At 38.6% G+C, this 27,522-nt stretch overlaps 1 protein-coding gene and 1 long non-coding RNA gene across 4 annotated transcripts; one reads left to right on the top strand and one right to left on the bottom strand.

Annotated features, from left to right (window-relative positions):
- Positions 1-236: 236 nt before the first annotated feature.
- Positions 237-14,558, bottom strand: Btbd3 (BTB (POZ) domain containing 3). Of its 3 annotated transcripts, XM_005380882.2 has the most exons (6): positions 14,481-14,558; positions 14,286-14,385; positions 8,142-8,418; positions 7,571-7,661; positions 6,901-7,019; positions 237-4,117 (listed from the first exon to the last, which is right to left on the bottom strand). In XM_005380882.2, exons 3-6 carry the CDS (start codon positions 8,282-8,284, stop codon positions 3,085-3,087), a joined length of 1,386 nt encoding a protein of 461 aa, XP_005380939.1. In that variant the 5' UTR covers positions 8,285-8,418; positions 14,286-14,385; positions 14,481-14,558; the 3' UTR covers positions 237-3,084. The 3 variants fall into 3 exon arrangements, with proteins under 3 accessions (XP_005380939.1, XP_013367819.1, XP_005380937.1); XM_013512365.1 differs by lacking the exon at positions 14,481-14,558 and having other exon boundaries at positions 14,286-14,406; XM_005380880.2 differs by lacking the exons at positions 14,286-14,385; positions 14,481-14,558 and having other exon boundaries at positions 8,142-12,583.
- A 69-nt stretch (positions 14,559-14,627) lies between these two features.
- Positions 14,628-26,572, top strand: LOC106148099. Its single transcript, XR_001233248.1, has 2 exons — positions 14,628-15,474; positions 26,309-26,572. It is a non-coding gene; the product is annotated as an uncharacterized LOC106148099 (long non-coding RNA).
- The last annotated feature ends 950 nt before the right edge of the window (positions 26,573-27,522 follow it).

The raw sequence follows: 27,522 nt of genomic DNA, 5'->3' as shown, positions 1-27,522 counted from the left end.
TGTCCTTAACAGGAATATAAATGATATAAATGCATCCATTCATTCCTTCCCCATAGCAGTCAGGCTTTGAACAATGCACTGATTAACATGTCCATCTTCGCTTAGGCTGCTGCCTCAAATTTTTACTTCTTTAGGAATCGAAGCTATCTGAACACTTAGCAAGTGCTCCTGAAAAAGCAGCTCTGTAAAATGTACTGGTAGAATGAATTTTTATTTCATGCGAGTGACAAAAATGGTAAGAAACAAATCTATGAACCAGTTTTATTTTATTTGCATTTAACATGATTATACACATTCATGTGTCTAACAAGATCTGCACTGTTACATTAAAAATACAGTACAATAACATTCAACATGAGGTACTTCATATTTATATATTTTCCTTCATAAATAATGCTGTAAGCTGCTAAAGTCAAGCACTCTGATGCCAAGTGGCTAAAGTGTCTTGAATTAGCTGAGTTTATTTCAACACCTTAAAAAAAACCAAGAAGACAGTTCAGTGCAATAATCATGGAAAAATTAGACCATTTACTTAAATACTATTTTAAGATATGCTTAAAGAATGTTACATTAGAACTGCTAGCCTAGTTACCCTTTCTCCCCAGTATGAACAAGAAAGACAGCCAGATACATTGGGAAAAGCATCTACAGCATACTCTGCTTAATAAAGGTGTATTTATACATTAGAGTTGCTTGCCTTGTCAGAGCAATGGTTTCTACTCTTAAAAGCTACAAAATTCAAAATTACAAAAACAAAACAAAAACAAAATGACAAACCCAAAGCAAGCACATTAGCTTTCATTCCATTTTGCTGAAAATGCAGAAAGGAGAATAGGGTTCAAAATATAAAATTTCTTGCTCTAACACAATTTTCAAATTTTACCCACAGCTCTTGGTGCAGGCCAATCTGACGCTGGACGTAGGAGTAACTGGTATAAAATTAAGTGGAACAAGGAGTGTATGGGATCTCACATGGCTTCACCCAGCAGGCCGCCAGCCTTGTGGAGGGCAGCTCAGTCGAAGGAGAGCTAAAGTGAGCAGAGAGCGAGTGGTACCACTCTAAGGCTTTCACATCCACCTCAGCCACGGGATAGGATGAAATCGGTGCTCACGTTTCTTCTCCTCTGGCTTAGAACAGTGCCTTCTCATCAGGCCTACCAATGCACATGGTAGTGCTGAGTTACTGAAATATTTAACCATAACCTAAGAACAAAATCTCTGAAGCATTTTGAATTGAAAATGTGCCCCTATTTCACTGATGCTTTGCCAAAACTACCTGTAATCTCCCTAATAAGAAATAACTATTCACAGATATAGGTAATGGCAAATATGACTGAAACATTTCCCATAATCCAGTGTTCTCCTCCATCGGGGCAGCTGGCCAAAGGCAACAAGCCCCAGTCTCCAGGGGAGGAAGCGGCCCAGAAGCACAATGAGGAAGAGCAGTCATTCCTTGGGCCTTTCTGGGCTCAGCAGGGGGACCATTTTTGTCCCACCTCTCACTAGCCAGGCAGGGAGGAGGTGATTCCTGAGTCGGCATCTCACTCGCATGCGCACAGGAGCGCAGGCACACACACACCCCAGGACTAACCCCTGATCCAGACAAGCCAGTTTCGGGCTTGGAGCAGGAGAAGGAGGTGGCCAGGGACCACACTCTAGGTGGTGGGGAAAGCCATCTCAGGACCACACTGAGCAAGAAGCTGCCCAGAAACACATGGATACTTCACCTGGCAGTGACATAGTAGACACTGCAGGGTCACAGGCACTAAAACAACACAAGCCATCACTGAAGGAGAACTTCTAATGAGCACCTCCCTCCTCTGCTTACATTATCCATGGGCAAATGAAAGAGCTAGAGTAATGCTGATGCAGTGAATATTAGGCATAATCAAGTGTGTCACTCAAAAACCCTGCAGGCATATATTGGCACTTTTGCTGGCCAGAGGCCAGATTCTAGCAGTCCAACAAGACAAAACTATAATCAACAAATAAGATAGTATAATGGTCAAAGATCAGGTAAAGTTATATTTCAGGTTAAAAACAAACAATGAATAAACTACTTACCACATTAACATGTAGTGCTACAAAATTGTTACTCCCTTCCTCTAAAGAATTGTTTGGTCCTCTTTTAATGGGCAGAAAGGGAAAAGGAATTCTATACAATGTGACATACAAAAGTAATCAGATAGCCAGGATCCAAAGCTACATGGCAAGAAAAGTGTTTGGTTTTTTCAAACTCTGTACTCTAATGTGTCATTAATTACACTATTTGTGGTACAGGACTTCTTCGGCCTTCTTTTTTAAACAGCTTTAGTGTAAATTAGTAAGCCTGAAATCTTTTTTCTATTGACAGTACAATTTTATAATTGTGTCACTTCTAAAAGAAGTACACTCTATGGTGATATTGTGTCTTCAAAACAAAAATATAAATCTGTTTTGTAGTTAAAGCCATGGTCTAAACACCCAATTTCTTATTTTCCTATTTTATACTGACAGTGCATTACATGTAATAATTTTCTTATGAATTTAGGATTTAAAAAAGTAAAGCCTAGAATCAACAAACTTAAAATGAATAAAGAGCCAAATATGACTACTGTCTACTTTTTAAATTATTACTTATTATAAGCCAAAGCTTCTTCTATAATTGTATACAGAGTTTTATCTTTTTTTAGGGGCCAGGGCTTCTGTTTAAAAATAACTCTTGATGTTATTATTTTAGATCATTTCCATACATCAAATAAAATCCGAAAGAAATTTCGAGGTGATCCCAAACTTTCTTCAGAGGGGCAAAACCGGGAGGTCAGTGGGGCACTTGGAAGAATACAATCTCTCCTTCAGGTGTACAGACACAACTCTAAAGACCACAAGCCTTAGGAAGAATTTGGCTCTTAAGTATGTAGTTAAAAGCAGAATGCCGCATTTTAGCCTGTACATAATTAAAAGGTTAAAAGAAATTAGAAACGCCTACCGCTTCATTCATTACAAATTACCTGTGCTGATCGCTTATCTGCAGAGGAGCTAAGCATTAAGCAAGGAGGGACCAGATATGCACCTCTGGCTTGCACTGCTTGGGGAGGCAAAGTTTCAAGCATAGAATATAAGTTCAGGGATCTGGCCTCCCTGCACGCCAGTGCCATTTGTGCTATCTGAGGAGCACTGAAACTGGACAGTCACTTTGCCACACTGCACTTCCGTCATGCCTTCCTGTCCGAAGTAGCTGAGTTCATTGCCATCCAGGATCACACTGGCTGTGTAGAAGGTGTCCGGCTCGATCTGCACCGGGTACTCAAACCACACGGGGAAGGTATTGCTGGACCCATCTGAGAAGTACTTGCTCAGGTTCTGCCCCAGGACGACACCCTGCCGCTTGAGTTCGATCTTGGCGCTGTACTCTGCAGAACCACAACTGGAGCCATACAGCCCAAAGCCCGCAATGAACACCCTCTTGTCAACTGCAAACTGGATGCTGTCACAGCGGCCTCGATAGCGCCACTGGTTGCTCCGATAGGCACAAGACTGGAATCGGTGACAGCGCTGGGGGACAAGACCCTTGCGGGCTTTACTCACAAACTGCAGCTCTGGCTTTTTGGCTGCAGTGTACCAGAGGAAGATGTCGTTGGTCTCATTGAGAGTTAATACCCCGGACTGGGCAGCACCATTTGCAAAGTCATCAAGGGCCATTGTGGGTATTCGGATCAAGTAAAGTGCCTTTCCTAGGACCTTGCGTTTATTTTCAATGCTCAAGGCTAGATCTTGTCGCTGGCATTCTACTTCAGCCCAGTTGAGAGCTGCCTCAAAAACAACGATTTCTTTGGCATTCAGAGTTTCCCTGCGGAGGATACTTTCTAGTGTTTGGAAGTCGATGTCACAGAACCCCTCAGACTTGAGAGCTAACTCAGCCTGGGCATCAATCACTTCCCAGCAGCGCTGGGTCAGGTCTGGCTCTTCGAACAGGCAGCTCTGGGAGAGCAGCACACAGGCATTCTTGGCGCTCAGGCTGGTCTCCAGGAAATTAACGCAGGCTCGGGCAAGGTGAGGGACGATGTACTTTTTGGCAGCATACAGCGTGGCCAACACTGTGTCAGCAGCCAGGTCAATTTCATCACAATAGATATACCTGAAACAAAGCATGCAACGTGTGAATGGGACCCTCAGAAAATGAGCAGCAAGCAAAGAAACTACTTCTAAATTTGTTCCAAGAACCTCATCTTAAGTGTTACTATAAAATGTTTAACGAAATACCCAAAATATATTTGTAAATTATTAACATATAACTCAATATATGATGCAAAGCATTAACTAGGTATTACAATTCTAGCCTTTCAATAAAAACAGAAATAATGCAACTATGTCAAAAGGGGTGGCCCCACAGACAAGCAATTAGTGAAAAAACAGCAAAATACTATCAGACATATTGCATTAATTTAGAAAACAGTTCTACTCCTACATTTTAAGGACAATACACAACTTTATATGTATATAGATATGTGTTTTTACAGTAGTTTTTTCCTGTATTCGGATAGAAACAAATGCCTCTAATATATCAAAAATAGTTGCATCTTGATGCTTTTGGACGTTTCCTAAATACAAAATAAAACCTGGTATGAAAAATTTTTCAAATAGCTACAAGTTAATAAATGATCAAATATGATCATCAGTGCTATCTTCCAGTTAACTTTATACAGAATCCATACTTTGTATCTGTTTTTCAAACTCTAAACTTCTATGCTCTTTCTCCCTACACATTTATTCCACCTTTGGAAATAAAGAATACACTGCTTCTAGATAAAGTAACTAAAGCAGGTAAGTTTCAATGTTTAGTTTCTGTGATTCTGTCAACACTGCTTATCTCAGGAGATGACACCTGCTTATCATTGTGGGGGACGATGGTGACCTCCCCAAAAGGCTATGGAAAGGCAGAAGGGCTGCTTCTCTCACACTGTCACAGTGACAACTATGAATGAAAGACACTGACAACATTTCACTTTTACATTTTTTTGGAGAAAGCATATATATTAATACTTTATTTTCTCTTAGTAAGACAGACATAACGTACAAAATAAGCAACAACTTCTTCAATGAAGTACTAAAATACAAGGATAAGAAGAGAATTTTTCTCTGTCCAAAAGTGCAAATGGGACCCGCCTTGCCCTCTCGCTCCCAGGGGGCCTCCTCTTCCGTGACAGGCCGAGCAGTATAGGTGCAGCTTAGTGAGGCTTCTGTTTTGGAGGGGCAAAGATGGGACACGCTTCAGGAACATGGTCAGTACTTGGTGGCGCCTACCGTGGAGCTGTCAGGGAGCAGCCACCCCCTTTCTTGACAAGTCCTTTTCCAGGAACACTGGCTACTCACCAACAAAGCACAAGGGGAATGAACCTGGTCACCACTCTCCCAGCTATAGCATGGCAACAAATGGCCTTTGACTGCATTTCTGAGTCTCAGTGCTGTACATGTACAGTTGTAAAAAGCTTTATTATTATAAAACTATGTGCTAGGCAATACATCTTCGAAAGAACACATAATAAACATTCAATCAAGTGGCCTAGGTGAGATGTAACTCTGGTGTTCTTGCTGTTTCCTAATTATGCACATGTCCAGAATGACTACTTTTCTGCAGTGAGGCCAAAATGTTGAACTGGTACTGCATTCTGCTCACTAACAGAGAACACTGTCAAATATATCAAGCTAACTTCCCCTGGGATGTGGGCAGGGGCTCTTGCAGGTACAATCAGTTTCAGTACACATATCTCTAAACATCACAAAAGTTAAAAGTGGTAGATTACATTTTGATACTTCCCATGCGCACTTCCCTTTAATTTCCCTGCCTCCCACTGTGCAAGTTCCAGTCAGCAGCAATTTGATTTCAAAATTATAATACGAATAAAGATCACTTTTAAGCTCTGGAACTAACTGTAACTTATGTTCCCATAGGTAGTAAATTACATAGCAGCATTTTAGCCTTTGTGGGGTATTGTTTAACTTGTTGACCCAATGAATAATTTTTTTCAATAAACATTTTATTTAAGCCAATGAACTACAATCCCAGAACAGCAGGTAACCTTGAATTCATAGAAATGCAATTAAGAAAAACAATAAGCATTATTTAAAATGAGATTTCAATCACATGGGAGATTATCACATTGTCCAACATGGGTACATGGCAAAGATGATTATATGTACACAGTTAACATATATGTATTGGAGTGTGCCCCAAACCCGCTAGACATGAAACTATTTTTACAAATATATGGCATATTTTATATTTTTATGTCAGTTGAAGTTTTTCCATATAAACTCATGTGAAACTATGGGAAACTACACCTTTCAAGAATTATTCCTGTAATAGCAAATACAAATGCTTCTTATCCCAGTGGTGTCTGATTTTAGGTAAGAGAATGCATAGGTGTGCACAAAGTTCAGATTATTTTAACAAATAGTAAGTTTGCATCTGCTGGCAGAAAATAACTCCTAGAAAACTAAAAAATCTCTGAACTGGTGGTATTTAAATAGGTATATAATTTCTAGAATTGTGAAATAAAAAGTATTTATTTGAAGTTTTTCACACACAGTGGTTTCAGACAGAAAATGCTCTATTAAATAATGTTAACACCAGAAAATTATTTCTATTTTCCTTTAATTACAGTTTATTAAAAACAAAATTGTTAGGGACGCCACCTGCATCCAAATACTATGCCAAGGTGTGGTTATAAATGCTTGCAACATTCCACACTTTTCACTGAAAGATGAACAGTTTTCTCTAAAAACGTTTACAAGGTAAGCAGCACCCTCTCTCTTCATCCATCTCTTTTTCTGTTACACAGAACTTACACTTAACTCTGAAGCCAGCAGAGTAAAATACAGCATAAACAAACTCTTTCCAAACACACGAATAATGCTTACTTCAGCATAGCGAGAAAAGCAGCAGGTTCGACATCTGGTATACGGATTTCATCTTTGTCCTCAGCAAGTTCTCCGTAAAACATCGCATGGAACACAGAGCTCCCAACAGCTAAGACATACTGTGGAGAAAGGAAAATCTTATTTCATGCACTAAATTGAACGTGTTTTCTGCAAATCAATTCAGAAAATCAACGCCAAGCAATCAGGTTTAGTGGGCAGGGAGTACCTAAGCCTATTCTCTGAAAAAGCCAAGGTACAAGGTATCCTGCCAGGGAAGCATAAGAGATTCACACATAAAGGTTTCTCCACTAATTATCTCAAAGCTCTGAGAGATTAATGCACAGGCCCCCTCAGTGTGAAATAAAAGCTTATCTAACTGATTTCTAGGAGAAAGATAAACATCTGACTTTCCAAACCTGCCACAACAACTTCCCAGGACTAGAGATAAGAGGACATGCATATTTTTGTGGGAGATACAAAACAGTGTACAAGGAAACAAAGAAAAATTTAGCGTGGCCAGAGCCCCTTGGAGAGGGTATGCGTTCTCTGTAACTGGGTGAAACACATGCTGCCTGCCCGCGGCAAGCTGCCCACACTAAGTTTCAGGCTCACAGAGAGGGTCCCTCTTTGTAAATCTCAGGACTAAACCGGTAATGCAGCTGTTGCTTACTTTGTGTCCTGGCAACCGCTGAGTCCCACCTGGTGGCCCAACCACAAAATGTACATCTGCCATCAAATCATTATTGAACATCACCGCATTTCTATAAACAGAGGCAATTCATTAATTAGTAGCAACCAGCATTCTTTACATCCCTTTTCCCAACAGAGAAAATTCACAAAATACTCAAAGCTAATCAAGTCTAATAAGTGCAAGACAACAACAAATGAAGGTTTCAACTAAACTGTGTTTGTAATCACTGCAAACACATGGAAAGTAACTCAAGTTAAAAAAAAGTTACACAAACTTTTCACAAGGCTAAGAATAAATAAAAGGTTTCTGTCTGCTATGCCCCATATACACAGCCCTGTCACTTCAATGTTACGGCGTGCAGAAATATTTTTATCTTAAGAGGAAAACAGCTGTAGTGTTTTGGAAAAGATACAAGGCAGTTTTCCATTACCAATAAAGCTTCTGGGAAAAAAGGAAGCAGATCTGTGTTAAAACACATTACAGGTTGTGCAGAAGCAGAAACTTCAACACAGGAAAACTTTTAAAGTAAATCTGCTGGGCTGGCACTTACCTTTCTCTAATGGTGGGATAGAGACCTTGCCAGTTGGGGGCCGGGATAAGGTTGTTGTTGCTCAGATTCTGCTGGTGGTACTGCTGGACAGTGGTGCTGCTGGAGCTGGCTGGTTTTTTGCGGGGAAATATATCAGCAGCCATCTTCTTCTTCTTCTTAGTCTTCAAGGTAATTATTTCATAACAAACTGGGGGTAACTTGGTGCTGCTGCTGCTGCTACTGCTGCTGCTAGAATTTGCTTTCTTCGAGCTTTTCTTGGACCTATTCTTTACCGTCTCTGGAAGCATCAAGAAGAAGGTGAGACATTTCATGTTCTTTTCCTTGTCATCTACCATGAGTACAGTATGTCTCTCTTTAGAACTAGATATCCCAAACTGGTTCGAACATCAAGCAAAAGAGGCTAGCTGGAGCTGAGATGTTAACAGAAACCACAAGCTGTTATTTTGCTTCTTTTCTCAGCCAGGCAAGGTGACCTTTTCACTATGTTGAATAGAAACTGGCTTTAAGTTTTATCCAGTACTGGGTCTGTTAAATACATCCCCATCATGATTCCTTTTTCTCTTATTTGTTCATGAAAATAAGCGCCTCCTAGATCACCTGAAAATGCTACACTGAGAGAAGTCGTCAGGCACAGAGCTGTGGCACTTGTTTTCTGAATTAGGTTAGGAAGATATACTGGAGCCCAGCAAGTCTGTTCAGCCGGCTGAAGTTGTGTGGTGAATGGATCGGAGGAGAGTAGGTATTACAGCCCTGCAGATGGAGTGAGACAGCCAGTGCTCGGAGCCAATAGCTGAAGTCACCAATCATGATTGGACCAAGCAAAACAGTGACACCTATTGTAACGTGCAGAGTTCTGATATTAAAGGAACAGCAGTTGCATTCTCAAGTCTACTGTATATTTAAGTAAGATAAACAACATATGAAATAGATTTGAAAACAGGAAGGGAGGAGTTTATGCTCACAGATTCTCTCCAGGAGACACAAATTTTTCCTTCCTCGGCTAAACAAGCAGGGCCAACTAATAAAGAATAGGGACAGTTACCTACTCTGTATTTCTGATAATTTTTTTCCTTGCAGCATTTAGTTTCAAGCATTTCTAACAAAATCCTGTGGTCTATAAACTAAGAGACCTTAATAGCAAAACCAACACTGTACATATTTATTACAGCTTAAGAAGAAGGGATGCCGATTTTCCTTTTGTTTTTTTTTTCTTTTTCAGTGTCTTTAAAAGCAAGTTTTACTCTAGTACCAAAAAAGAGAGCTAAATGTTTTCTAGATCCTATAATGATCTCTGACAAGAGTCCCAGTCACAAAACACTGTTAATTAGGATAAGATTATACCAGTATGCTTAGCTGCACTGAAGCATAAGACAAATTCTCAACATAAAAATAACATTCAAATGAGACAAATCTGGTAATCAGTGTTTAAAGACTATAATTCACTAAAAATATGTCAGATGGGGCCCTGTTCAGGATCTCAAAATCCAACTTAACTGTTATGGCTACGTTTAATCTTGTTATTATAATTTTAAAGAATATAATCCACTACTTCTAACATAGAACCAATAGGACTATTTAGAGAGATAAAAATCTGACACTGCCTAGTTAAAATGCAAACAGGTTCTCTCTGCTTTGGATTAAAATAAAAGCTAGTATATGGTTTTCATAGATGTGAATCCAACAATTTTTAATTAAAAACAAAAACAAAAACACCTGCTGTAGGTTCTATACACGCTTGTTTATTTGTAAAGAGGGACTAATGAAGAGATTTAATCTCACTCCAACCATTTGGATTACTCTCATTTGTTCCAAGGGCAGCCGCCACTTGCCACCCCAATCTAATGAATCCGTCAGGAACACAACCCTGCTTATTACACAATATTCATCTGAATAATGACTGCCTGACAAAGTGAGGGGCTCAGTAAACAAGAATATGATTGTTACTGTAATTAATAACCTAGTAAAGACAGTAAGCACACCAGAAAACAGTGTTTAAATCCCTAGGATCTTAAATCACTAAATTGAACCAAAGAGTTGTCATTATTATTATTCAAAGCCATTACAAAACATACTGTTCACAAGAACGAGTCTTCAGCATAAGGGTACTACGATGGTTTTGGATGGCCCCCGAGTGTTGCTTGCTTACTACAGATCCTGAGTGATCAATCATAAGGCTAAGAAGACATCATACATGCACACACTCGCATACTGCCTTCAAACACACTTTTAATGCACAAATTTGGACATATCTAGAAAACCAGTCCAAAAAGCACCTATGCAGACGATGGTTAAAACAAAAGATTTCTCTCCTCTGCTGCTATTCAACTTCATGATCATGCCCGTCCAAAGAGAGCACCCACATCAGGCAGGCCCTCCTAGGTATTTCTAACACACGTAGTACTATCTACCTTTTTGGGTCAGAGTAATCAGAACTAAAAGGGAAACCAGCAGCTTTAAGGCAGACATTATTAACTGGCAGCAAAGGGAGACAAAACAGTAAGACCATAGAAGAACAACAGAGAAGGTTTTGTGGATTTTATTCCTTTGCAGATAGGTCAATACTCATCAAAAAGAAAGGCTGCAAAAAACATGGCTCTTCACATCACTAAGTGAGTGACGCAACTGTTTGAGAAAATTATACAGTATTTTTGAAAATGCTTTCTGAATTAAAGAGTCCAGTTATGTGGAAAATTAAGCTTTAAAGAAAAGTTTAAAAATGCTAATTAAGTGGCCAGGTTCTGGATCAAAACCTGGACAAGATCGTTCATACTCTGCATGGCATTCAAGTCTGAAATAACCTCAGAAACTAAAGACTGTTAAAAGTGTCTTCCCAAAGATTTTGTATCACTTCTACATTTTGCATTCAACTCTCAAATAAATGAACAAATAATTCAAAATATTTAATTTGCTTTACACAAAAATTTATGCCCTCATATCTTGTTCTGAAATTTTTCTGATTAACGGTCAAAACTGAAGGATTTAGGTGTACAGCTCTGTGAAGGCCCATGATACCTGCCCATTCTCTGGAAAAGTAGCTGAAGGCCAGCTTATCTTAAAAGACAATGACAGATGATTTTAGTGGGAAAAATAAAGGATTCAAAAATGGCAGGGATGAAGCTAATGAGGCACTTAAATATTTTTAAATAATCTATTTCACAGTTCTATTTCAAAAAAATAGCAAGGCAGCATAACAGCATGATAAAATCAGCAATCCAGTGATCCAGTTCAGTCCTGGCTGGACCACTTACAATGGGGAGGGGGATTTGAACAAACCATTTAGCCTGCCTGGGCTTATAAAAAACGAGGAGATTCATCTATAATACATTTGTATTTCTCAAACTTTATGCTCAATCTACAGTAAAAAGTATATTTTATATTCTGACTCAGTACTAACTCATATAGAGGAATACAAATGGGAAGAGTTCACAAAACTACTTCTGATAGTTTCCATTTTATTCTTTTGCTTTTTATTCTAATGTTGGTCTTGAGCCATTCAATTGTTCTTAAGACCAACACTGGTCTACATCATTTTCAGGGACATTTACGGCTTAACAGCCAGGGTTCCTTCCTTCCTTCTTTTCTACTTTTTTGTTCTTTTTCCCCAATCCTAGGGAACACACTCCAGGCCTTTGCATGAGTTACACTCCCAAACCTTTTTTTTTTTGAGAGAGGGTATGACTAAATTGCTAAATTGCCAGGTTGGGGCTTGAACTTCAAGTTCTCCCTGCCTCAGCCTCCCAGAGTACTGGGATTACAGGCATGAACCACCATGCCCATCCCTAGCTCAAAGGATTCTTTACTATCTAGAGTTTGGGCTAAGGAAAGCCGGCTGAAAAAGAAGGCAAGGCTCCACTGACTGAATGTCTATAAAACATCATACTGTATGTAAAATCAGCAGACTGCATTACTTTTCTGGAAAGAATAATGATACATTTCATCTACCCTTTTGAGTAATCTATGACATCTAGAAAAATCTAGTATTGATCTGAATACACAAAACTTTATTATCACTTTGTTTTCTGTTTTCATTTCTGTAATCTACTACAGTAAATACAAGTTATGGATGCTTTTCTCCCGATTAAAGACCTATAAACAGTTAAAATCCCATGTATGCCATATGTAACCTGGGCATGTCAGCTACTAGTCTGAAAGGTAATATTGGGTAACAGCTCAATATCCACTGTTAAATTATACCTCTAAAATTTTTTTCAAACTAGTGTTCTATCACTTGGTCTTACACTTCCTGTATTTTATAGCTACTTCAAGACATAGTTTATCTGTACAAATGAAGTAAACAGGTCAAGACAAGTTCATCAATCTTTAACGAAAGTATATTCAAAATACACCAGGGTGATCAAGGGTATAACAAGTCTTAGTTATACAGTAGGTAAGATCAGAAAACAAGCTCAAAAAAGAAAAGCTAGTAATAGTGGATTTTAGTTGAGTTTATTTTATTGTATACTCGCAGTATAATAAGGATTGAACCCACAGCCTTCCAACTAAACTACATCCCCAACACGTTTTTGTAAGGTTTTTTCATTTGTTTTTGAGATAGAGGTCTAACCTGCCCAGGATGGCCTCAAATTTGTGATACTGCTCCCTTACAGAGTAGCTGGGATTACAGATATACACCACGCCCAGCTCAGCTGAGTTACAACAAACATGAACTATTATCTATTTTCATCCAATTACCAATTAATGACAAAATTACCAACAGAATTTCAGCTCAGATCAGACTTTTCACCACGGTTTGCAGTCATCGTATCTTTAATGCAATCTTATTACACATTTAGTTTGGGGGTCTTTGTGAGGCTTGGAACCGAAAGGGACACTTGACAAGTAAGACTACTGGCTATCAGAAGTTGAAGAGGGCTGTGTGGAGTCCAGGGTTAAACAGCAAGGCAACAACTAGACTACCAGGCAGATCTGCTGGCCATGTTCTCTTTGTCCCACTCACTTTGCTTTTTACCCACAATAATGACCCCAAATGCTGTTTTCAGGACTAATCTACTGTAAAAGAAAAATTACATGCAAAGTTTACAGAGATGAAAATTATGAACATACAGGCCACATCCCTAGGGGCAGCCTACAGCAAAGAATGCTGAACAGGAAGAAGGGCCATGAGCAAGCTGCTCAAAACAGAAGAGGCTCTCCAAGTGAAAGAAGAGCTAGAAAATCACCCAGCCAGGGGTACAGCACATTCTAGGGCCACAACTAACCATTCTGGCCACTCTTGCTTAACCTGCTCTAATTCTGCACTCTCTTTGTCTGGACCTGTATACAGTTTACTACAGGTGACCTCAAAAGCAAAGGTTGTGAGGTGAGCTGAGTTTTAAACAGGGCAAGGCAGACCAAAGAAGTATCTACCACTTCCAAAACTGATCCAAAAAATGTGACAGGAAAGTAGTTTAATCTGAGAAGTCATGATGCTTATTTTTCCTTTCAATACTGAGCAAAAGTTACACTTGTGATCTGGGAGGTAAATCAACAAAATGTTGGCAGTCCCTAAAGATAGCAACAGCTGCTATAAAACTACTATATGCTTTCTAAATTTGGAGATAAATATGGAGTTAAACACTGGCAGCATTCAGAGTAAAAAAACCAAGAGCCGAAAACAAGTGACCTTAAGGTTAGGTACTCAGTACTTGTGAGCCTCATTTTCCACATCTGCCAAATGGGATAATTACACCCAGCTCACCCCCTCAGGTTTATTGTGAAGGGAAAATTACACGTTTGTGAAAGCACTCTGATAAAAGTTGACAACATGCTACAAAGGGAAACCTTATTAGTCCCAACAGTACCCAAGCAGTAAACATTATCTGTACCCAACCAAAACCCAAAGATGACGTGGCTCCCTGAACCCCTGTACAGCACAATTACTCTCAGGCAGCACAATTACTGACACTTCCTCCCCTCCTCTCCAGGCCTGTGCTACCCTACTTTGCAGGCCATGCAGGCTGGTCTGAACCTTGCTGACTGAGTGTCGACAAGCAAGACTCCTCTCACTCAGCTCACACCCAATGTCCAAATCCTGCAGCATTATCTCCAAATCCACACTCAGAACACATACTCCAGGCCAGGTGTCTATTGTGGATCTTATATCTCAATGAAGTTACCAGCTGGCTGATGCCCTGCTGTTCCTACCTTCTGAGAGCTGGACACTTCAAGTGGTCTGCCTCACCACTCGGCAACATCCACACCAGCAATTCCATTTGGCGTTCTCAATGAAGAGTCAGTCTGAAATCTAACACCAAAGTTGAAAATCAATACAGCACAAGTCTTTGGGCAAAGCATACCTCAGAACTACCTAGGGCAAGGCACATGGGCAGTGTCACTAACCTTTCACCATAGGCAATTCCAATTAACTGAAATTGTACTTTACATCTGAGGGAGGAAATGCCCACAGTTAGAATGCAACGATTCTCAGAATGCAGGAACAATGATTCTTTTCAAAATTCTGTATGGTATTTAGCATGGTATTTTATGATTACAGCTCTTAAACATACTGTGTCTCACTGTGCACCTTGTTTGGAATACTAAACAACTCATCTAAATTCCAAATTATTCTCTTTTATATATTAAGTGAAGTGATCTTGAAAAAGACTATATAAAATTTGCCATGAGATACTCTAAAGCTAGCTGTTTAAAAGAATACTGCTCTAAATCCTTTTGTAAAGTTTAAGATACTTTGCTTAAAAAGGTAGTCAACTGCTAATTTTTATGTACTCTAGATGATCTGACAGAGCTCCCCATATTTAAGTGTTGACTAAATGATCTCTTTTCCAATCTTAGGCTTCTAGGATCAAAGAATCTACATACCTGGCAGAAATAATAATTTATTTTATAGTTTCTTAATGTTACGATTATAAACCCTATTCAACTAAAATTCTGCAAACACATGTGCCATATTTTATTGATAATAAACGTCCCCACAAATACACAAACATTTTAACAGCTCTGAAACTGGGTTACATCTAGGAATATATCTAATGTATACAACTATTAGGCTTTTTTCGCCTTAATGGTACATAAAATAATGGCATATATTACATCTAATAGCACCTTGCAGTCAGTAAAATAAGGTAAAATTTATATAATTCAACAGAAAGAAACAATCTTTTCTTTGGGCTGGTTAATTACTCCCTTGACCGGGCAAGATGATGGCTCAGAATTCTGACTGAACTACATTAGAATAATTGAGCTTTCATCAAGTAGTCATTTGATAAAGTATATAATCACAATTCTCAATAGGGACTGCTACTATGACAACCGTTGGTATGGTAGAAAATCTAGAAGGAAATCTCAGAATGACAAACTTCCATTGCCAGGACTGGTAAGAATTCCACTATTAATCCATTTCTAATATTTTTTCATGGGACAGAATTAAACACATATATAAACATGGTATCACTAAAACCCTGTCACTGTAGTAATGCTGAAGATATTTATCAACTTACAATAACTTCATAAAAGAATACTTAGAAGATACTGCTTAAATTCAAATAAATAGAATCTTTATTCAGAAGAATAGTTTAACAGGGAGAAACATCATATCATAATAATCCCAATACATGTACATATATATGACTCTCTACTTCGGTACCTGAAAGTAGTTTAACCAAAGAAAAGTCTAAGGCTCTAGAGGTCTCTTCTGAAAAGCCCTGGAAGGGCACTGTTCCCTCCAGCAGGGGACTTTCATCCTGCTGGGCATAACTGGAATGGAATAACCTCAGCCAGCTTGAGGTCATCTGTCTCCTTTCAATTACGAAGGAAGAAAATAATGTGTTATGGTTAAAAAAAAAAGACATTTCCAAGATATTGCTTACTTTGGTCCCATGACTTTTTTATTAGGAAGATAAGCACCTAGAATCTCACCACAATCTGATCATTAAAACTCAAAACGTCTCTCACCCTACATCAACAAAGAATGCCTTGCTCTACTTGGGAAAGTCACTCTTTTCTAATGAGTACATAGAACTAAAAGAAAGAATCCAGACAACACTCAAATCATCAGATTTCCCATTACTCCTAAATTTAGTGGGGTTCCAAAAGTCATAGTCCAATTTCCTCAACAGTCACAACTCAGTGAAAACCAATTATGATAAACAGTAACAGCCTTAAATGTAAGTCATCTTAATGTGTTAGTCCCTTAATCACTGAGATGCTTAGAAATAAATAAATAATCCTTAAATTTACCCATCTACCTCACCCCACTAAACAGCTGAATGATACATTTTTTTTGAATGATACATTTTTAAATTGTTTTGAAGAAAAGTAAAGTGAGAGAAAAACTTTTCAAGTTTTGTTTTAATTTTAGCAAAACCATACTGAAAAGACCAGCTACAATTACGCAGTATGACCATCATGATTCACAAATCCGCCATGGTCTTCATTAATTAAGTTAATGAAATATTTCCCTTCAGTTATACAATGTATGTGATCAGAATGAAATATAGTAATTTAAGGCAGACAATAAAAGATAATACTTAAAACCAAGAATTTTCCTATGATGAATGAAGTCTGAAAAATTCTGCATTGGGAAAACACAAACACCTGTGAAACGGCAAGGCACCTTCACAATCAATTTTTAGCATACAGTATGTTCTCTAGAGTGAACACCAACAAATGAAAATGGTACACACAATACCTTAGTAAAATGTGTAACAATATTAACAACAAATTCACAGAATTATAAGTCTGTGACAGAGGGTTCTTACAGAAATCAACTTGAGCAAAAGCTCTAATTAAAATCTTTTCTAAATCCAAGTTTAAAAAAATAGTTATGCTACTTTTAATCAGCTTTAAAGTACTCAATTCCCTGGTCATGTTGTGAAGGACCCAATATAAAGGTAGTGCAAGTGCTGGCATAACCTTAACTCTACCAGCACCAGATAACATTTAGTGACTCCCTTCATTTGCTGCAAGAGATACTACAGTAGGCTGGCACTGACAAAGTACTCTTTTGTTGCCTCCATCATTCCTGCTGTTCTAATCTGAATAGAAACTGAGGAGATTCTGTACTTAGCTTCATCTTGTGTGTCGAAATTAAGAAAATAAGGTATTTCAAAAAAATTCAATTTTAATAAGACATTCAGCAAGACTTATTCCTTTTTTCTTTTGTAATTAAAAGCTACTGCATAAGCAAGCCAGTACTTGAACTACTCAGAGACATAAAATGATCTACTCATAAAACAATGCTCAAATAAGACTCATTTAGAAAGTCAGGACTACTCATGCAAAGAGATTTGAGCTTCCCAAGCCTTGCATCGCAAAACCATTACATGTGAACCTTACCAACAATGAGCAGATTAATATATTGAAGTCAAAATACATCTTCAAAAGTGACAAGTCAACTGGTAGTACTTTTATGTAAAAATATCCAGGCTACTTAGGGCAGGTAGCACTCACACCCTTAATGCTAGTGCCCTTGAGCCTAGCACTGCTCCATGAATCAATCCCAGCGCAGCACAGTCTAGACTCAGCCACCTCTGAAAAAGCTCCACCTCTGAGCGCATGAAGCTTTGAGGGGGATGTTATGGTTTGTGTCTGCATGTCCCCCTCAAAGCCTCATGCAGTCATAGGAGGACTTCTAGAGTTCATGATTGATTCATGGTCCAATGTTGGAATAATGGATGTAAGTGTTTTATGGATGATACATTGTGTCAACTTGGGGAGTCTAGAGGCTTGGCTAAGTGACTCAGCAGTTCTGTATTCCCCTGAAAAGGGTGAGAAGGACACGCCCTTCCTGCTCTAGGATGTTGTTCATTTTGTCAATGTGAGCAGTTTGGAAGGTTAAATAAGTGACTGAGCAGGGCGGGCCAGGGTGCTTACTTTCTATAGGACCACATGGTGAGCCTGTGCAGGAGGAAGGCATGGAGATTATGTGAGTGCTACATGCCCCTACGTGGGGGTAGGCTGCTTACAATAGAAGGCAGGGAAAGAGGCTTGCTAGCTCTGCCACTCCCCCTTTAGTTCTTGTTGCTTTTGTTATTCTCTGCCGCTATGAACGTTTGCTCTCTGCCATGTGCCACTCTGCCTTGGAGCCTGCCAAGTATGGACTGAAACTTCCACAAACTGTACGCTAAATAAACCTTTCCTTCCTTAATTCTGGTTGTCAGGTATTTTGTCTCAGCAACGAGAGAAAAGAAACCAAGACAGGGAGACATATAGATATAAGCCATAACACATGGTAATGATGATAACGGGAACCAGACCAAGAAAGAACACAGTCTCTGAAAATGTAGATCAAAATTTACATGTGACTCAGTTCTCTTCCACATAAGGATTTTACTAGGCAGATGTGGGGAAGCCATATACCAAAAGTTAAGTATAGGAGACCTAGATAATGTCAGTATCTGCTTAAAAACCTCTTGTAAAATTTAAAATATAAAACCTCCAAAAAGGAGACAAAAAGAGATGTTTAGTAAGTGACATGTGGCCAGATCTTAACTGCTGTCCTTGACACACTTTCCAAAGAGACGTGAACTGAGGATGGGCTCTCTGGCATGTCAGAGGCGGGCAGAACAAGTGTCTCTCCAGGAAGAAAAGACATCCTACCTCATTTCTCTTGATGAGAGGAAGCCACAAGCATGCAATGCATTTTGAACCTCCATTACCTGCTCCAACTCACCACTCACTCTTTGCACTGGTTCTTTTCATTCATACTCACCCTGCATACCAGGCTATTCATCCCACATTGCTTCCTGCCATCCTCAATGTCTTTCCTTTCCATTAAACTACCTATCAAAAGCCTACCCATCCTTCAAGATACAGTCCATGTGTAGCTCAGCAAGAAGTCTTCCTGGTGTTTCCAGACTCTCCAGGCCTAGCTGCAGTACTTTCTCACATTCCATCTTGCCTTGGGTGGCCTGATTAGTGTGTGGATTCTGAGGACTGCCTTCCCCATCTCCAACCAGAGCTAACAGTGCCACACCCACATACCTGGCTTTCAATGGTTATGTAAGAGAAGTTTAAGTCCAATTAGCACTCTGGACTGCACTTGTGTAGCACAACTGGTCCTGGGATAAAATGGACTGAGCTCTATTTTTTTTAGTTGTGTGAGTTGCTAGCTTAAACCAGGTGCCTGGCAGAGAACCTAGACATTTTAAAATGTGCCCTAGGGCTCTCTTGAACATGTCTAAACAAAAACACAGTATTATACTACATTTACCTTGCAGCAAATCCAACTGAAAACATTAAAGCTAACTTAAAGCAAGTCCCTACATGTGCTCAAAGTGAGGTTTTGCTTCATTAGAAGCCTAAAATTTAATGCAATATAGATATTCAATAGAAAGAACAATCAGTTACCAGGACAAAGTTGCTTTTATCAACCAATTTCAATTCATGGTCTGGCATATTTACTTATAACACTTGTAGAAAATTTAAGTGATTTAATGAACTGGAAAAGATGATAAATTTTCAGTAATTCACATGAAAGAGGAAAGCAGTCATATGAATAATCCAAAAAATGGATAATTAAAAATATTTTTTATGTAGCTCTGAAATGTGTTTTGTCTGTATTTAATATTGAATGGATGAATTTCTACTTCATTAGACACACCCAATCTTCAAACAAAGTACTAAAACAGGGCTATGTGCACTGGGTAGGCAGTGGACAACTCATGCCTCCTCCTCCAACAAACCCCACTACTGAGGGTGGGGGACGTCCCACTGCAGAGTACTGTAACCATGAGCACCAGTACCAAAAGTACACAGCTTGTATCTGTGTCTTGAGTTATGAAGAGCCAGTGTTAGACATTTTGCTTAAAAAATAAGAATTATCAACTTCAATCTACGTATTCCCTTAAAGGTGGACAAGAAATAAATGGGAATGATAATATCAATAATGGAATGGCTGAATATTTTGGCTACAGCTGCAAAGTCTCTTACTGAGCTTACATTTATGAAAGGAAAGTTTTATCACCAGCAGTGATTTTAAAAACCATTAGTAGTGTTGAAAATGCAAAGTAATTGTTTTAAATCCATACTGATTTTTAATTTTGCCAAAAAGAAGAAAAAACCCTGAATTCTCAAATAACAAGTTCAACTGGGTATAAAAGTATATTTCTTGGAAAGTAGGATAAGGTAAATGAATTTTGTATGTGCCTGTTTGATGTGTGTGTATGACTTAAAAGCATTATGCATTTTTTAAGCAGTTTTGAATTGTGCTGCTGTAGAAAGTATTTGCAGTAGCATAAGTGAGCAATCCCTCTGCGACCTCTCAGCACCATCTAGTAGTACAGATGTAGAACTACAGCCCTCTTAAGGGCATTTGCACACCAGGCATGGTGGAACATGCCTGTAATCCCAGCACTCGGGAGGCTGAGGCAGGAGGATCTTTGTGAGTTCGAGACCAGCCTGGGCTACAAAGTGAGCTCAAGGCCAGCCCAAACTGCACAGCACGACCCTGTCTCAGAAAGACAAAAAAAAAAAAGATGGTGACTTCTCACCACTGATGGGTGTTGCTGGCTCATGGGGGCTGGGGGGGGGTCAATCCTGAGGACCTGAGTAGCTGAAGGAAGATGCTCACCAACTTTACCATCTCCACTCCTTCCCACTCACACCCAGATGACAGAGGAGTCATGCCAGTGGTAAAATAGCCTGGATGAACGCAGATAAACAAGGGTGTGTTCCTTTGCTAGAACAGACATACTGTTTCATGAGGAATCTCTGGGAGGTGAAGCAGTAAAAACTGTTGTTTTCATTAAACTTTGCCCCTTGTGTTACACACCTCTTACTATTTTGTGTCAGGAAATGGGAGGCATGCATACAGCATTTCTGATGAAAAAAATGCAATAGTTTCCATGACACAAAACACTCGTGCAACTGCATAAAATAAAGTCAAGCCAGCAGTTTTCTTCTTAGATCATCACTGTTACTTGAGAATAAGCAAAGTCTGCTTATTTAGTTGGGTATCTGGCAGACATTTTCTCAAAATTTAATGAAGTGATCCTGTCACTTCAAGGAAAATTGACAGCAGTTATGCCGATGTAAAACTCAGCCTTCAAGCACAAATTAGAACACTGAAAACCTTGATTATGCCACCATGAGCCTACCAGCTTCCCAATATTTAAAAGGCTGTTCTACTTTGAAGGTATCAATATGTAACACAACAACCATTGATAATTTCCTACCACTTTGTCTGTAATTCTGTATTGTGTGTATTGTTCTTATGCTGTTTTGTAAATGGATGTCCGTTTGTTAATGTTTTCCTTCTTTTATTCTCAAAATAAATTTTAAAAAAGGAAAAAATAACAGGCTGTTCTGGTAAGAGCAGTGACATTAAATGAGTATCATTTTTGATACTATGAAATGAACAATGTCCACATGTGCAAGATTTGAATAACTCAATGAACTAATGTTTTCTAATAATAAACCAAGTTATGGTACAGTCATACATCAGTAAAATACCCATTCAATGTACAAGCCAATCCAAAAGATTTTAGTATTAACCACACAAAAATTTCTCTGCTATGGTTTTAGATTCTACATGGCAATTAACCTTCAAGAAACTATCACTCATCAAGTTTTGGTGAGGTAGCAAATGTCTATAATCATTTGAAAAGGCTACTGATATATTCCTTACTTATCCAACTATATTATTTGGGTGAGGCCAGATTTTCTTCATCTGCTTCAGCCAAAACACCTCTTTATTTTTAAATAAATATTTAAAATTTTATGTTTCAATTTCTACCTCAATAAAAATCAACAGGCATCCTAAACAGAAAAAGGTGCTTCTGGGTAGATTCACCATTTTTAACACTGTCAATAAGATTATTTTGAAAGAGGTAAGAGGTGCATGCTGTAACTCCAATTAAGAATTTTATCAATTTCTACGCTTTCTAGGAATACAGATAATTCCTCAAAAGCACATTAAAATAGTTTGACTTTATACACTCAACTGTTACCTACATTTTCATTAACAAAGATACAAACATAGGTGATAATCTATACTATAAACCCTTCCCTAGTCACATAAATTTAGAGTATAATAGTAGCCGAGAGCCAAAATTAGTCCCTTACCACTGTGAAATGCTGGTGCTAGGTAGGCAAAGCCACCACTGTCAAACAATCTAAACTAGATGAGTAGAAGAAATGAGGTGACAGAAAGCTTTCACAAAGTAGTACCTACTTACAGGAGTCTTGAACCAAGTGCAGAACTATAAAAACAAGGTGTGTTTTTCACACCTTGGATAGACACACGGTCTATCCATGACTGGCCTAAACTTCAGGAAATGTGACATCATCAGAGAGGTAGGTCAATGCTTTCCATTCATGCTTGACCAAGAGTACTATTTAAGATTCAATATAAAATGAATTTTTAACAATGTGATTTTCAAAATTACAAAACACAGATCCAGTAAGAGTTTCAAAGACAAGGCAAGTTCATATGGCAGATGCACTCAGAACAATGGTGCCTATGAAATTTTATTGCTGTATATGGTAATCATTGGTTAAAATGTTTACACACTTTACACAGGGTTAGTTGCCCATGCCTGTAATCCCAGCACACAGGCGGCTGAGCCATTGTCTTGAGTTTGAAACCAGCCTAGGCTACACAGCAAGACCCTGTCTCAAAAGTAAAAAAAGTTTATACTGTCTAATTGAAGAGGAGGACTGCTATGGTCATATATTTTCTCAGAAAAATTAAGTGGAAATAACCTATACACAAGGAACTAGATATAACTTGTGAAAAAACAGAATTGAAAAATTTTCTATATTTGTATTTAGGTAACAGCTTTTGAGTTAATGCATTTCTATAGCTACATTATGATTTTTGTTTTTTGTTTATTCTGTACACTTAATCATCTGCTTAAAATAATCATTTTGTTTTATAAATAACACCACTTATTTGCACAGCAACTGCAATGATACAAATCAAATATTCCTTGCTCTTTTAAAAAAAGAGAAGGGAGTCTGACCTTTTGAGGTATTCTTGGATTTGAAGGGTATAAAAAGAGACTAGATACACTGTTAAGTAAAATTTTAAAACAAGTGCTATAATGACTACTGTACAGACGACTGCAATATACTCTTGTCTAGGAAACTGAAGGCAAAAGGACTGAGATCCTCTGACTTTGTGGATTTAGTATCATGTTCAATTTTGTGCTTCTGCATGGGTCTGAGGGGTTTCAAAATGATCACATAGGAGAAATAATGTCAGCTAGAAACTCAGAGGAAAAGGGTTTAAAGGGGACTTGAAAGATACCCTGAATACCAAGAAAGCACTAAAGGGAGAAAACAAATGGTTATATTCCACTTTAAGAGATAAACACTTGCAGGTTGGTTAAAGAACACACTACAACACCAGTACATCACTGACCTGGGCATGTTTTGCGAAGATCCCTGGTGATGCCCTGCCTAAGACTGGTAAAGGACTGAAATCCAAAAGGAAGATACCAAAATCCTTATCACTCAGACATGAATACAGCAAGTAAGGAGGGTTTTTTTTTTTTGACAGTTAAGGGAATGTGTCCTACACATTAGCACAATTTAGTACTTTACAACAGTACCCTATTTAACCCTCATAACCATTCTCTGTACTATGTCCACTATGAGTTACACATGTCCTGGAACTTCTCCCTTGCTGGTGAAAAGCTAAATCATCAATGTCACCAATCACTGCTCCCTGAGAAACTTATTAAGGGAAAAAATGGGGAAGGAAGAATATATTTATTCAAAAACATTTACTGAGCACCTTCTATGAGCTAGGCACTTAGGACATGTTAATGAACAAGCACAAAATACCTGCCCTTGTAGACATTATCATCTACAGGGACAAGAACAAAGTAATTCCCCAAAATCAAAATAAATATATTTTATTGTGACTTCGAGGTAATACATGCATGAAAAAGGAAAAAAGCAGAGCACTTCAAGAAGGATACAAGGTGCAAACTTGTACCTATCAACCAGGTAAACACTAACAGGGTGACATTTTAGAGAAGGCTGGAAGGACATGAAAAAACTGGCCAGGAATATATGCAGGGAGGGTATTAAGGGAAGAAGGAAAACTCCAGCACTAGACCTAAAATGGGAATGTGCCTGCCATGTGCAAGAATTAGCAAAGAGGTAAGGATGACTGGTGTGGAGAATGAGAGGGAAAGAAATGGTAGAAGAGATGCATTAGCAGGAACCAGATTGTGTAAGGCTTTGGGGTCATTTAGGAATATAGCGTTAACTCTGAGTGACAGGGAAGACCCCTGGAAGGATTTACGTAAATCTGACTTACACTCTGAAAGATCATTCTGGTTGTTATGTTCATAAAGAAAGCCCAGGGAAGGAGAGAGACCAGTTATTTTCTAGAAGGCCACTGCAACAGTCCAAGCAAGAGCAGCTACAGATTGGGATAAAGATGCCAGCAACAGAGGTTAGAAAAGTGACTAAATTCTGTATTTATTTTGAAAGTGGAATTCTGAATACAGTTTTAAAGACACAGCAGCAGGATTTGCTGACATTCTGAATGCAGAACGGGAAAGAGAGACATCTAGATGACTCTAGGTTTGGGCATATACCTGAAAAACCTGAAAAATGGGGCAAGCTGCAGGTGGAACAGGTTTGCAGAAAGAGTAGAAATTTAGTTTAGGTCCTAGTAAGACTAAGTTGTCTTTAACATAATCAAATGAAGTCAAAAAAGTACTTGGAGCTGTCTGACCTAGAGATAGACATTTGGGAGTCTTACCAGCCACATGGCACTTTACTAGTCTCTTGACTACCTGTGACAGGACACTTGGCTCATTCCAAATGAAAAGTGAGGAGAGAAAACTAGCATTAAATAAATAAATAAATAACAATAAAAAGAGGAAGCCAGCAGGTCAGTAATATAAGAGAAAAGGCAAGAGTGTGTGATGACCTTAAAAATCAAATGCAGAAAATGAAGTACAGGGAATGATCAATTACATCAAGTGCTGTGAACAGGAAAAATGATAAATGTTGGATTTACTTAGTTGGAATATTTTCAGAAAAGCCCTGGTGACTGGCTGCTACCTCACTTCACCCAAGAAAACACAATTATACACTGACCATGTTTCGTCTCAATCTTCTCAGGAATTTGATGTTTTTCTAAAGAATGACCCACAATAAAGAGTCTGATCAAATGTGAGACTCTAGTCAGTATATTTCTTAAGAAATACCAGGATTAACTGCAGGTGCTAATTGCCACTTCCCACTCCTTAAAGAAATAAAAATACTTCTAGGTAAAGTAAAAATAAAAGTATAGATTTCCTTTGTCCTGATGAGGAAAAATGATAAATCAAAAAGCCAATATTGTACTGCTATCGTCCTACTAAAATAAACAACACAACTTTTTACAATATCACCATTACTATTTGATGATATTCCAGAAGCATTTTATAACATTCAAAACAATAACTCTAAGGCAGTGATGGCGAACCTTTTAGAGCTTTCAATAATACAAACAACCCGCTTGCAGCATGCATGCCACAGGTTCACCACCACTGCTCTAATGCAACCTGCTCTAAAACCAAAATAAAAGGTGTAATTTGAAAGTAGACATGAGTGTCACTACCTGGAAATGATTATAAAATTAGGAAAATCCAAGAGAATAAACTGCAATGTTCTTATAATACAAACCAGCTATGAAACAAATGTACAAAATCAACAACCACCTTAGACTACCAATAGCCAATTTGATGAACATAACAGAAAAGCAATTTCTAATTCCTAGAAACACAAACCACTCTACAGGTGGCGGTTCTTGCCAAAGAACAAAATGCAACATGGCCTGATGGTACATTTCAATTCTAAGGATTTATCTTTAGGGTTTTCCATAACATGATGGCATATTCAACATATACATTCAATAACACCCTTTCCCTAAATTCCACTAAAGTGACAGTTAAAACTTTCTAGAAGCCCTGGAGATCCTTTTCAAATGACGATTTTTAAAAAATGAAGTACTTGTTTTATGTAACGTATTGTGACTTTAGCATCAATGTGAGAAGCACATGACCAATGTCTCAGTCAACCTAAGGGCGCCTATGCTACACCAGCAGTGAGGAAGGCCGGGCATTCTGGTTCACCTAGACCTCCGGCACAAGGGTGGCCAGCTAACGTTAAGATTAGTAAAAGTTGTTTGGGAAGCTCTCATAGTCACTCCTCCTTGCTAGGACAAAATACCTGACACATGTTTCCTTTGGTTCACTTTTCAGTCCATGCCTAGTTGTCTCCAAGGCAAGATGGCTTGACCTGGCCTACTGGAGGAAGGAGGCTCACGGCTTAGTCTGGGGAGCAGAGAGTGGAAGAGAGGATCTGAGAACAGAGACAGCTCCTTCAAGGTACACCCCTGTGAAGCCTCTTTCGACCAGACCCCACCTTCTACCTGCAAGTCAGCTATAATCCAGTCTCCTTCCAAAAATTTCCCCTATGAGCACATGAGGCTCTTAAGGGCTACCTAAATATAAAGTGTAACAGTATTTTCAGGGTTTCCCCCTTGCTCATTATTTGTTTATGAATTCACTTTATGGAGTTCTCCAAATAACAAAATATTCAGTTAAAAAGTAATGTGGAAAAGTACCAGAACAGACAACTCCCAAAAGGAAAAACCAAAACAAAAAGGCAAATTACTAATTTCACTAGTTACAAAATAAATAAATAAAATAAAGTCAATTCTTACAGAAAATGAGGAAAGCTGACTAAACACTGAAGTGCTGACACACTGGGGGATACAATGGTTAAGGGAATTTGCCATGGAACCAGCAATGTGGCAAGAAGCCTCAGAGTCATAAAAAAGCTCACCTCTGTCCCAGGAATTCTACCGCTATAAACCCAGCCTAAGCAGTCAGAGGAACTCAGACTCCCAGGCAAGAGCATTTATCTCTGCTCTGCCTGTATGACCACTAAATTACTGAGCTGAGCCTACATCCTTTAGCAGATCCTGTTGGCCTTCCTTTATTTGGCTTATGCCATCTCACCAAAACTATACAGCATGCATAGTTACCCTTACCTCATGGAAAGAAGATGAAAGAATGAGGTAATTAAGGTCATTTACATAGGAAGCAGTCAATCTAGAATTTGCAAGGAGAGTTTAATACCAAATGGCCTTTCATGATGCTGTATACCTGTAATTCCAGCACTCTGGGAGGCTTTGACAGGAGGATCAAAAGTTTGAGCCCAGTTTGGTCAACTTAGCAGGACCCTGTCTCAAAATAAAAAGGACTGAGGTGTAGTTCATGGTAGAGTACTTACCTGGCATGCTAGAATGCCTGAATTCCGGGGGAGGGGGTGCAAATCAGGCCATAGAGAACTAGTGCAACAAGCTTGGATATAGTCCTTATTAAAATCCTTATTTTCCAAGGATTTAAAGGTAGAAGAAACATCTGTGATACACTATTAATTAGAAGGGCAATATTTAAAACTACACAGA

Source organism: Chinchilla lanigera, unplaced genomic scaffold (genome assembly GCF_000276665.1).
Source record: "Chinchilla lanigera isolate Chin_1 unplaced genomic scaffold, ChiLan1.0 scaffold00014, whole genome shotgun sequence".
Taxonomy (NCBI): Eukaryota; Metazoa; Chordata; class Mammalia; order Rodentia; family Chinchillidae; genus Chinchilla; species Chinchilla lanigera.
The sequence above is the reverse complement of the archived record's forward strand: the minus strand, read 5'-3'. Positions and strand labels throughout refer to the sequence as shown.

Bases quoted from the DNA above. Each gene is read 5' to 3' on its own strand.
- Btbd3 (XM_005380880.2), bottom strand. From the start codon at position 8,476: ATGGTAGATGACAAGGAAAAGAACATGAAATGTCTCACCTTCTTCTTG. The intron at 7,020-7,570 runs GTAAGCAACAGC...CTTTCTCCACAG, and splicing joins AGCGGTTGCCAGGACACAAA to TATGTCTTAGCTGTTGGGAG. The intron at 4,118-6,900 runs GTAAGCATTATT...GCTTTGTTTCAG, and splicing joins GCTTTTCTCGCTATGCTGAA to GTATATCTATTGTGATGAAA.